The 12822-nt window shown below is 42.6% G+C and overlaps 1 protein-coding gene across 9 annotated transcripts in view; it reads right to left on the bottom strand.

Moving 5' to 3' along the window:
- LOC100380752 (unconventional myosin-IXb) overlaps window positions 1-12822 on the bottom strand; it is a 117698-nt gene that overhangs the window by 17636 nt on the left and 87240 nt on the right. For all 9 annotated transcript variants that reach the window (XM_014149215.2, XM_014149212.2, XM_014149211.2 and 6 more), the window contains 5 exons: window positions 9704-9810; window positions 8368-8459; window positions 2469-2656; window positions 2038-2145; window positions 1748-1918 (listed from right to left, as the gene is read on the bottom strand). In XM_014149215.2, the coding sequence (XP_014004690.1) occupies window positions 1748-1918; window positions 2038-2145; window positions 2469-2656; window positions 8368-8459; window positions 9704-9810 (666 nt within the window). The remainder of the gene's footprint in view (window positions 1-1747; window positions 1919-2037; window positions 2146-2468; window positions 2657-8367; window positions 8460-9703; window positions 9811-12822) is intronic.

Here is a 12822-nt window from a genome sequence, read left to right as displayed (position 1 = left end):
GGTAATTAGTCACATGTAAATATTCAGGAAATGTTTCAACTTTGATTTGAACACTGAAGTGACCTATGCGTCTCTTTAGGAACGAAACAACATTTAAAAAAATAAAAAAAATAAAAAAACACCGGCCCACTGTCGGACTAAAACCACAATCCCAACAATCAAACATGAAAACACTTGTAGAGAGACGTTGTTGCTTGCTTTCCATCTTGCTCTTATTAGCTAAACTTTGGCATAAACTAAAACCTACGAGCTCTCTACGTTCAAAACAAAGTTGTGAATAGACATTTATGGCAGAATATTTTACTGTCAACAATAAGGGCTGCTTGAGTCCCTTTTCTGGAGAAGAGGAGAAACATAAATGGGGAAAAAAGCAATGGGCAGAGGCCTACTAATTTGTTTCGCCCAGTGGATATTGTCAAAACCAAAATATACTCCCCTGTAAATGTAATAGAACTCACCATGGGAAAAATAACTGTTAGTTGAAAATGTCCAAATCAACTGTAGCGACCGAATCACGGGGTAAACAGATCCAAATTCCAAATAGACATCAGCAGTTCAGTCCCAGGAGAGCACAAACAAGAATAACCCCAATAAACTGCATCAAATCCCACAGATAGACCTTTGTGAAGCAAACACGGTTCAGTTCTTTGAGAAAAGTTAACACTTCTCCCGGAGTGTCGAAGAGATGGCTTCGGCCATTGTACTGAACTTTCATCTGCGCAGGTTGAATGATGTAGCCGGTGATGTTCTTCTCCTTCAGGGCTTTGGCAACTGATTTGAACTGCTTACAACGTCTGGTGAGATCCACGCTCATATCCGGGAAGAGGCTGACACTCTTGCCCATTGATGGTGATGTCCCCTTTGGCTCTTGCGTGTCGCAGTATCTTCACCTTGTCCTGGAAACGGAGGAACCTGATCAGGACGGTCTGTGGAGGCTCATCTGGTGCGGGTTTTCGGTGGTAAGGTTCTGTGGGTGCGTTCGATTTCCAGCAGCTTAGTGTAGTTGGTTATGCACAGGACATCAGGGATCCATTGAGTGAAGAAACGGACAGGGTCACGGCCCTCGCTGTCCTCCTTCAATCCCACCCCACTGCTCTGGTTCTCCATCTGGTCCACCATGTTTTTGAGATAGGCATTGTCCTTCTGCAGCTGTTTGATAACTTGATCATGTCGGGTGATGGTATCTTCAACTGTGCTAATGCGAAACTCAGCCTCAGTCGTTCTCAAAAGGAGATCATTCAGGGAGGATTTCAGGCCATCAATGGAAGAATAAAGTTCAGCCTATTTGTTGTACATTTTCAGTGAAAGACCTTTGTTACCATCTTAAATTTCCTGGAGGAGAGTAGCAAGCATGCCTGAAGTCTCGGAAGAGGCTGCTGAGAGGAACAGTGTGGAACTGTCGCCTGAGTTATCAGGGCTAATGCTTATCTTGCTAGCTGTGGCGTTATTATCTTGGGATTCAACAAAGTTTTGTTCATCCTTCTTGCCTCTCGGATCGAGGTCCATGGCCCTTGGGAAGGTAAGCGCTTAACAGTTTATCAGCCGATGTTAGAATTGTTTCAACGTTGATATTTAGGTAATAATAGGATAACTTTGAAGAGCTCGGTTTGTTAACGTCTGCTCAGCTCCGCGGCATAACATGCTACGAAAGTGTTGTTTGTGCCAAGTGTTATAGCATAAACCAGGGTGCTTGGAGTTGCCTACTACGATAATAGCCCTATGACATATATGCAGGGTAATCCTTCACCTTGGCTGGTTCTGCCTCCTCCTTTTTGATCTCTCCCCTGATGAAGCCGTCCAGGACTGACTGGAACAGGTTGACCACCAGCTGCACCTCTCCCTTCTGCTTCTCTCCTGCCAGGCTGATCACCCTCTTCTGGTAGCCACGCATCAGACCCTTGTAGCCAATATGGTGTGTCTGTCCACCATGGGTGAGAGAAAGAGAAAGGGGAATAAAGCAATTATCATCCATACACGGGAGTCACTCAATTGAAAAAGCAGCTTCCATATCTATAGGCCTTGCGTTCCCCCACTCACAGGGAGAGAGTACATGCCCTTGATGGTCTCTCTGAACTGCATGGTGGCTGTGATGAAGATGTTTTCTGTGGCAGACAACTGCTTCCCTCTGGAGCGGAAGTCATTCACCTACAGAGAGAGATAGCGAGAGTATAAAGGGATAGTTTGGGATTTATCTACTTTCCCAGAGCCAGATGAACTTGTGGATACCATTTGTATATCTGTGTCCAGTATGAAGGAGATTATAGGTAGTTTCGCGAGCCAACACTAACTAGCTGAGCTAAGCTAGCACTAACACAAGATAAAGGGCTTCGTTGCCAAAACCCCAAACTATCCCCTTAAACATATTGTGGATCATACTATAAGTGTATTTCTCCTCTATGCACCTGAAAACTACAAGAGGTGTGTGACTGAGATCAACTCTCATTTCATTAATCAGAATGTGGTTGGACCTGATTCCCCAGGAATTCGTCCAGGTGTCGGAGCTCGTTGGCGTTGGTAATCTCCCTGTCCAGAGAGGCGTTCCATTGCTCTGAAACACGCGTGGCCCGGCTGATCTTGATGGTGGGGTTCTGGCTCACTGCCCGGCCTCCACTAGCAGGGTCTGGGTGGGAGCGGGATGTTTGAGAGAGAGGCAGAGCTATGTGGAACGAAGACAGACAGACAAAGAGAAACAGAGACAATTGTTGTCAATATGTTCAAGCATCATTATATAAAGTATTCACTACTTTACTTTTTCCACATTTTGCTGTGTTACAGCCTACATTTAAACAAATGTAAATTTAGATAATTTTGTTACTGGCCTACACACAATACCCCATAATGTCAAAGTGGAATTATGTTTTTTTTATTTTTTACAAATTAATTAAAAATGAAAAGCTGAAAAGTCTTGAGTCAATAAGTATTCAACCCCTTTGTCATGGCAAGCCTAAATAAGTTCAGGAGTAAACATTTGGTTAACAAGTTGCATAATAAGTTTTATGGACTCACTCTGTGTGGAATAATACTGTTTAACATGATTTATTAATGACTGCCATATCTGTATTTCAAACACAGATTCAATCATAAAAAACAGGGAATTTTCCCAATGCCTCGCAAAGAAGGGCACCTATTGGTTGATGGGTAAAAATGTAAAAACAGACATTGAATATACACTACCGTTCAAAAGTGTGGGGGTCACTTAGAAATGCCCTTGTTTTTGAAAGAAAAGTACATTTTTTGTCCATTAAAATAACATCAAATTGATCAGAAATACAGTGTAGACATTGTTACAGAGGCCCATTATCAGCAACCATCAACTCCTGTGTTCCAATGGCACATTGTGGTAGCTAAACCAAGTGTATCATTTTAAAAGGCTAATTGATCATTAGAAAACCCTTTTGCAATTATGTTAGCAGAGCTGAAAACTGTTGTGCTGATTAAAGCAATAAAACTGGCCTTCTTTAGACTAGTTGAATATCTGGAGTATCAGCATTTTTGGGTTCGATTACAGGCTCAAAATGGCCAGAAACAAAGAACTTTCTTCTGAAACTCGTCAGTCTATACTTGTTCTGAGAAATTGCCAAGAAACTGAAGATCTCATACAACGCTGTGTACTACTCCCTTCACAGAACAGCGCAAACTGTCTCTAACCAGAATAGAAAGAGGAGTGGGAGGCCCCGGTGCACAACTGAGCAAGAGGACAAGTACATTAGTGTGTCTAGTTTGAGAAACCGACGCCTCACAAGTCCTCAACTGGCAGCTTTATTAAACAGTACCCGCAAAACACCTCAACGTCAAAAGTGAAGAGGCAACTCCAGAATGCTGGTCTTCTAGGCAGAGTTGCAAAGCCATTTCTCAGACTCGCCAATAAAAAGAAAAGATTAAGATGGGCAAAAGAACACAGACACTGGACAGAGGAACTCTGCCTAGAAGGCCAGCATCCCGGAGTCGCTGTCAGGATGCTTTTCTTTCACTGTTGACGTTGAAACTGGTGTTTTGCGTTGTATGAGATCTTCAGTTTCTTGGCAATTTCTCACATGGAATAGCCTTCATTTCTCAGAACAAGAATAGACTGATGAGTTTCAGAAGAAAGATCTTTGTTTCTGACCATTTTGAGCCTGTAATTGAACCCACAAACGCTGATGCTCCAGATACTCAACTAGTCAGTCTAAAGGCGGGCAGTTTTATTGCTTCTTTAAATCAGAACAACAGTTTTCAGCTGTGCTAACATAATTGAAAAATGGGTTTCTAATCATCAATTAGCCTTTTAAAATGATAAACTTGGATTAGCTAACAACGTGCCATTGGAACACAGGAGTGATGGTTGTTGATAATGGGCCTCCGTACGCCTACGTAGATATTCCATTAAAAATCAGCCGTTTCCAGCTATAATAGTCATTTACAACATTAACAATGTCTACACTGTATTTCTGATCAATTGGTGTTATTTTAATGGACCAGATTTTTTGCTTTTCTTTCAAAAACAAGGACATTTGTAAGTGACCCCAAACTTTTGAACAGTAGTGTACCTTTGAGCATGGTGAAGTTATTAACTTTGGATATGTATCAATATACCCAGTCACTACAAAGATACAGCCGTCCTTCCTAACTCAGTTGCCGAAGAGGAAGGGAACCGCTCAGGGGTTTCACCATGAGGGCAATGGTGACCTTAAAACAGTTAAGAGTTTAACAATCGTGATAGGAGAACTGGATGGATCAACAACATTGTAGTCACTCCACAATACTAACTTAATTGACAGAGTGAAAAGAAGGAAGCCTGTACAGAATTAAAAAAAACATTCCAAAACATGCATCCTGTTTGCAACAAGGCACTAAAGTAATATTGACCAAAAAAATTGGCCTAAGGCACTAGCTGTGCCACTAGAGATCTTGGTTTGAGTCCAGGCGGCGCACAATTGGTCCAGCATCGTCCGGGTTAGGGGACGGCTTGGTTGGCAGGGATTTTCTTGTCCCATCGTGCACTAGCGACTCCTGTGGTGAGCCGGGTGCAGTACACGCTGACACAGTCGCGAGGTGTACGGTGTTTCCTCCGACACATTGGTGCGGCTGGCTTCGGGGTTAAGCGGGCATTGTGTCAAGAAGCAGTGCGGCTTGGCTGGGTTGTGTTTCAGAGGATGCATGGCTCTCGACCTTCGCCTCTCCCGAGTCTGTACGGGAGTAGCAGAGATGGGACAAGACTAACTACCAATTGGATACCACAAAATTGGGGAGAAAGAGAAGTAAAATAAAATAATAAAAATAAATATCAAAAAAAGATTGTATTAAGCGAATTGCTATACCAAAGTGTTGGGTACCACTCTCCATATTTTCAAGCATAGTGGTGGCTGCATCATGTTATGGGGAAACTTGTAATCCTTAAGGACTGGGGAGTTTTTCAGGATAAAAAAGAAACCGAATGGAGCTAAGCACAGCCAAATTTTAGAGGAAAACCTGGTTCAGTCTGCTTTCCACCAGACAGTAGGAGATTAATTCACATTTCCGCAGGACAATAACCTAAAACAGAAGGCTAAATCTACACTGGAGTTGCTTACCAAGAAGAGGTTGAATGTTCTTGAGTAGCCGAGTTTTGACATATACACTGCTCAAAAAAATAAAGGGAACACTAAAATAACACATCCTAGATCTGAATGAATGAAATAATCTTATTAAATCCTTTTTTCTTTACATAGTTGAATGTGCTGACAACAAAATCACACAAAAATAAATCAATGGAAATCCAATTTATCAACCCATTGAGGTCTGGATTTGGAGTCACACTCAAAATTAAAGTGGAAAACCACACTACAGGCTGATCCAACTTTGATGTAATGTCCGTAAAACAAGTCAAAATGAGGCTCAGCAGTGTGTGTGGCCTCCACGTGCCTGTATGACCTCCCTACAACGCCTGGGCATGCTCCTGATGAGGTGGCGGATGGTCTCCTGAGGGATCTCCTCCCAGACCTGGACTAAAGCATCCGCCAACTCCTGGACAGTCTGTGGTGCAACGTGGCGTTGGTGGATGGAGCGAGACATGATGTCCCAGATGTGCTCAATTGGATTCAGGTCTGGGGAACGGGCGGGCCAGTCCATAGCATCAATGCCTTCCTCTTGCAGGAACTGCTGACACACTCCAGCCACATGAGGTCTAGCATTGTCTTGCATTAGGAGGAACCCAGGGCCAACCGCACCAGCATATGGTCTCACAAGGGGTCTGAGGATCTCATCTCGGTACCTAATGGCAGTCAGGCTACCTCTGGCGAGCACATGGAGGGCTGTGCGGCCCCCCCAAAGAAATGCCACCCCACACCATGACGGCAAATTTGCCAATCTTGGTGTTCTCTGGCAAATGCCAAATGTCCTGCACGGTGTTGGGCTGTAAGCACAACCCCCACCTGTGGACGTCGGGCCCTCATACCACCTTCATGGAGTCTGTTTCTGACCATTTGAGCAGACACATGCACATTTGTGGCCTGCTGGAGGTCATATTGCAGGGCTCTGGCAGTGCTCCTCCTGCTCCTCCTTGCACAAAGGCGGAGGTAGCGGTCCTGCTGCTGGGTTGTTGCCCTCCTACGGCCTCCTCCACGTCTCCTGATGTACTGGCCTGTCTCCTGGTAGCGCCTCCATGCTCTGGACACTACGCTGACAGACACAGCAAACCTTCTTGCCACAGTTCGCATTGATGTGCCATCCTGGATGAGCTGCACTACCTGAGCCACTTGTGTGGGTTGTAGACTCCGTCTCATGCTACCACTAGAGTGAAAGCACCGCCAGCATTCAAAAGTGACCAAAACATCAGCCAAAAAGCATAGGAACTGAGAAGTGGTCTGTGGTCACCACCTGCAGAACCACTCCTTTATTGGGGGTGTCTTGCTAATTGCCTATAATTACCACCTGTTGTCTATTCCATTTGCACAACAGCATGTGAAATTTATTGTCAATCAGTGTTGCTTCCTAAGTGGACAGTTTGATTTCACAGAAATGTGATTGACTTGGAGTTACATTGTGTTGTTTAAGTGTTCCCTTTATTTTTTTGAGCAGTATATTTGCTTGAAAATCTTTGGCAAGACCTGAAAATGGTTGTCTATTAATGATCAACAACCCTTTTGACAGAGCTTGAAGAATTTTGAAAATAATAAATGGGCAAATCTTGCACAATTCACGCGTGGAAAGCGCCTAGAAACTTACCCAGAAAGACTCTGCTGTAATCGCTGCCAAAGGTGTTTCTACAAAGTATTGACTCAAGGGTGTGAATACTTATGGAAATGGAACATTTGTTTTTATTTTAAATAAATGTGCTAAAATTTCTAAAAATATGTTTTCACTTTGTCATTATCGGGTGTGAAGATGGGTGAGAAAAAAACATTTAATCCATTTTGAATTCAGGCTGTAATACAACAAAATGTGGAATAAGGGGTATGAATACTTTCTGAAGGCACTGACCTTACAGTAGGTGTTGGGCAAAAAAACATATGAAGGAAGTAAAGACAAAAACCTGGCTTCGATTAGAGAGATCCTACACTTTTCTGTAGGATCTGATAGCTATCAAAGGTCTAAAACTAAAAGGCTCAACAAGCTGTAAAATTGACGTTTTTGGGACTTGAGAGCCTTTTACATATATTGTTTTGGCCAGGAAATGAACACTTCACTTGATTCCAAACTCGTTTTTTGTATTTTCATATCACTTTGTTGACAAAACATGTCCTTTTTAATTCTCTCTAACGCCAAAATGTGACGCACTGCCATAGCAAGAGGCTAGAGCCAGTTTCACAGTCAAAACATGATGATGAAAGGTCCAAACTATGTTATGATAGAGCTTAATCCTACTTGACTAATTATTTACCAGAAAGCAACTTATTTAAGAAACAAATCCATTGGAGAAATACACCTGTCTCATGTTCAGGAAGTGACTGACCCTGTATCACCCCCTACATCACTGCCCTCTTCCAGCACCTTCACATGAGTAAGACCACTGCCATTTCCAGGCCAGACTGAATCTTAGCACAAATACCACCTTATTTCACAGTCCCAGAGAAACTCCCTACCTTGTACAGTATACGCTACGAAAGGCACTGACAAGTCATTTGACAGTAACCTAACAGTTACATAGCAACAAGATAGGCTGGAGACAAGCTAAATAGGGCAGTAGAGAAGTAAGATATTTTTTCAGATGGAAATGTGCCATATCGGGTATCTAGGATAATGAAGTGATGTCAACATATGAGATATTCACTTTGAATGACCATGTGACTTGACCAGGAACAAAATGTACGCTCTCGTTATTATAGCCTATTGTAGAACTAGGACCCAGAGATTTTCCTGGTCAGGTCACATATTTGGTGTGCCCCAAGGCTGCATCCTGGTGCCTCTAACCTTCTCCTCGGTCACTCAGGTCTCCATCGTCAGGAGTATGAGCTTCTTTATGGGAACGTTTCTTCAGGATCTTCCTCAGGAACCCTGAGGATCTACAGCACACACAAACACTCAACACACTCATACAGTAGGAGTCAATACAAAAACGCTAATTGTAAAATGTATGGGTTATTGATGTGTATTATGGTTTTTAATGGGTTTGACTGTAAATAGGCACAGGTGAATAATGTATCCAATCCTACTAATATGAACAACATAATTACAAGAGTACCTGTTGTTCGGACTTGACACAGAAATACAATCTGCCATTTGATCACATCTGCCACCATGCAGGAGAATTGGATAAAACATGCTTTGTTTTAGTGATCAGAAGTGCGAGATGTGAATGTTGAATCTTTGTGAATGTCAAGGGGCAGAGGGTTTTTGTACGTTAGCCTACAGTAATAAATGTTCACATCTGTCCAGTCCAGAATCACATATTTTCAGGGTTTATAGACCGACTCTGCTCAATGAGTGCCATGGTAACAATCTTTAAACAAAATCAAAATAAAGCCTAATATTTTGATCATCCAGCCTGATAAAAACGTTGGAACAGTAAGGCACAGCACATCCCAAAAAGTGGGGAACAAGTCAATCCGTTCAGAGTAAATTAAGTTAAGGAATTTCCAGAATCTATCCCCTCCAATAACATACTGCCACTATAGCTATATATGGGAAACTCTAGCTTGTGCAACGTGCCATATGAAGGAGCTAGACAGTTTGATTACACAAGGAATAGTGTTTTCCCATGTGCTATCTGCCTCAGACCGCCGGGGTGGATGAGATCGTCTAGTTAAGGGTTTTCCTCCACAGTTACATCAGTCTCTGTACATTATCACACTCAACCATCTTCCTAGGTTCCTGTCTTTCTAGCCACCGTGCTTCTATATCTGCATTGCTTGCTGTTTGGGGTTTTAGGCCAAGTTTCTGTATAAGCACTTTGTGACAACTGCTGATGTAAAAAGGGCTTTATAAATACATTTGATTGATCATTGGGGTTATCTGGAAGAGACTCTTAGGACATCATAGTATGCATTTTAACATCCAAAACCCAAGGCATCAAACCATAATATTGGCCAACTAAGGTTCTATACCGCTAGTTCCAAAACCTTTTTATGCCGTGATCTACCAAAAGCTTTTGGAATGCTCTTATGACTCATCTAAAAACAAAGCCAATATGTTTAGGTCCAACCCAGTCTCTTTCACAACCCAAAACAAATCAGCCGTTAATCAGCCGGGACTGCTCTGTCCCCCATCCTGCTGTAAAATATCTAACAGTTTCCCTGAAGCAGTGTACCTCTCTGGGGTGGGCGGTAGAGTTTGGACAGTGTCCTGGTGGCCTGAGGTGTCATGGGTCCTCCTCTTCATGCTGCTCTTTGACCAATCCTCTACAGCAGACTGGAGCTGCAGGGACAAACAATAAGATCAATGTGAAGATTCAAACTATACTGTACAATTCCCATCATGTTGAGCAGATGATTGAAAACACAGTTTGAGGAGATGAGGCCTTGGTAAAACTTGATAGTTTCATTTGCGATAGGAAAAAGAGATGTCATTTCCAGCAATCAAGAATGACCCCAACCCAATATTTTTTTATTTACCTTTATTTAACTAGGCAAGTCAGTTAAGAACAAATTCTTATTTTCAATGACGGCCTAGGAACAGTGGGTTAACTGCCTTGTTCAGGGGCAGAACGACAGATTGTCAGCGCGGGGATTCGATCTTGCATCCTTTCGGTTACTAGTCCAACGCTCTAACCACTAGGCTACCTGCAGCCCCTATATCAACCAATAGACTTCCTTGAGAACCAAACCAACTTCCAATAGACTTCCATGAGAACCCAACCTACCCAACTTCCGATAGACCTCCATGAGAACCTAACCTAACCAACTTCCGATAGACCTCCATGAGAACCTAACCTAACCAACTTCCGATAGACCTCCATGAGAACCTAACCTAACCAACTTCCATCAACACCCAACCTGAGGGACAATCACCTTCAAAGTTCACCACTACTCATTATCCACTGCACAAACTAAGGAAGAGGTTCATATCATTTTATCACCTGAAAAATACACCCATATTCATTCCCAGCAGCACATTGTTGTTGTTGGTGGATTAAGAGGAAAACTGATTAATTGAGTCAAATCCTCAAAATAATCTGTGACCACTTGTTATTTAAATAGCAAATTAATCATTCAATTGGAAAATGAGAGTGGTTGTGTGTTAGGAAAGTTATCGCCCAAAAACACTGCCGAATGCAGATGCAAGTCTATAGGCACACAATTACAGTAAGAGCCTTGTAAAATGGTAGCCAAGTTACTACTCATTTTTTTTGCTGCCATGGGCATGACATTAAATGTTTTATAAAATTTTGATAAAATAATATTCCTGTGTGAAAAAACCCATGAAGACACAAATGCCAAGGACCACCTCTGATAAAACCCCCAAATCATGACAGTTGACCAGAAAGGGTTTCATTGTGGGGGTTGATCAACCATGGAGTGTATACACTCCCAAGCCTATTGATGATGCTCTGCATTACATCTAAAGAAGTGTATGATGAGGTTAAATACTAGGGCAAAAAAGGCCCGAAACTGGAGTCCAGAGATTAAGAGCCAAAGGTGTGCTAGGATGCACCAGATTGGCTCTAACTGGCAGGGCTCCGTTTCTCTGTGGTGGCAAGCTCTGCTCTGGCTTTGTGATTATACCTTATCCATGGACTTTGTCCCTTGTGGGCCCAAGCAGGCCCTTGCGCTCAAAGGGAAGCAGGTCAAATACGTCCCATCCTCCATTTCTTAACTTTTCTTAAAAGGCGATGTCTATGAGCTAGTCAACGTTTGTGTTTGGAATGTTTACGGTAACGTGTTCTGACCTATTAGAGCCAGAGAAGTACAATGACAGTAAGCTTTCATTCAAATGTCATGAATGAAGAATGTGATATGCTAACCTTATCCTGTTCAGATCTGATGTGCTGCCTTCGTATTTGATGAAAATAACTATTCATAAGAAAGGGCAAGGCACACAATGATGCTGGGACATATGCAGTGCTTACTTTTTTGCTCTTTACTTTAAATCGCTGTTTGATCTGGGATTGGAATTCAGCATTTTTACTGGTGTCTTGGTTTTGTCTTCGCCCAACGTTTTTCGTTCAGCTTTTCGCTTCGGACGTTTTTTATCTGCTCCACCACGCACCTGTCCGGTAAGGTCGAGCGCCTCCTCTTCTACTCAGCCTCCCGACAAAGCATCCCCCAAGCGGGGGTGACACCTACTCCCATTGCCTGCTGCACTGCTGCTTGGATCCCACCCGGCGATCTGCTCCCCATCTCCCCTGGCCCCTCTCACCCTGACACACTCCCTCTCCTCCCAAGCTTTCGCTTGCCTTCAGCACACACACAGATTTTGGACTGCTCTGAATTTTATGTAGGCCAATTCATTTGTGAATCTTATTCTGTGAGCTTTACTCAGAAACGCTTTAAAATAAATTAATAAATAGTAGGCCAATATTAATTCTCTCAGACTTTTATAGCCTACTGGGCTCAAAGAGTTACTTTCTCACCTTATTTTGTTGGGGCGAGTGACTCTTTGAACTTACAATGGCTGGCTCCAAGCCGTTTTACTTTTTTGTTGTGCTTTGCGCTATTTGCTCAATGACTCCTGCTCACTTTGTTGACTATGAGTTTGCTCATTTACCCAACTGTGAAGACAGACAAAGTTTGTTCCTGCACTTGTGACTCTGTCTCTCAGCCTCCCATACTACTCTAACCCTCTCCCTCCAGCTTGTATTCATGCTACTTGAAACTGCAGTACAATATGATCTTGTTGCCATCTGATGCAAATTATAGTCATTAAAAAAAAATCAACAATGCAGAGCTCTCCCTGTCCTCTGCCGTGCCCTGATTGTATTACTTCTAATGATATTTGGAAAAGTGAATGTAAACTTCTGACTTGTGCTCTGATGATTTCTGCTTCACTGATTTCTGCTCTTGTAAAAGCCAGTTTTTTTTTGCATGTTAACACTACTAGTTTATTACCTAAATTGATAAATTGAAAGTGTAGGTTCACAGTTCCAATCCAGATGTGTTGGTCATAACTGAGACATGGTTAAGAAAGAGTGTTCTGAACACTGATGTTAACCTTCCTGGTTATAACCTTTTTCTGAAGACAGATCTTCCAAAGGTGGTGGAGTGGCAATCTTTACCAAGGAACACCTTCAGTTCTCTGTTGTCTCCACCAACTCTGTCACCAAACAATTTGATTTGCTCCCTAAATCTTTCAGATCATTACCAACCCACAATGTAGGATTCCAAACACACAGAAAAGGCTACTCTCCTTGATGTTATCCTCACAAATAATCCTGATAGGTATCAGTCTGGTGTTTTCTGTAATGACCTTAGTGATCACTGCTTTACAGCC

This window comes from Salmo salar, chromosome ssa16 (assembly GCF_905237065.1).
Source record: "Salmo salar chromosome ssa16, Ssal_v3.1, whole genome shotgun sequence".
Classification (NCBI taxonomy): Eukaryota; Metazoa; Chordata; class Actinopteri; order Salmoniformes; family Salmonidae; genus Salmo; species Salmo salar.
This window is presented reverse-complemented; position numbering and strand designations above follow the sequence as displayed.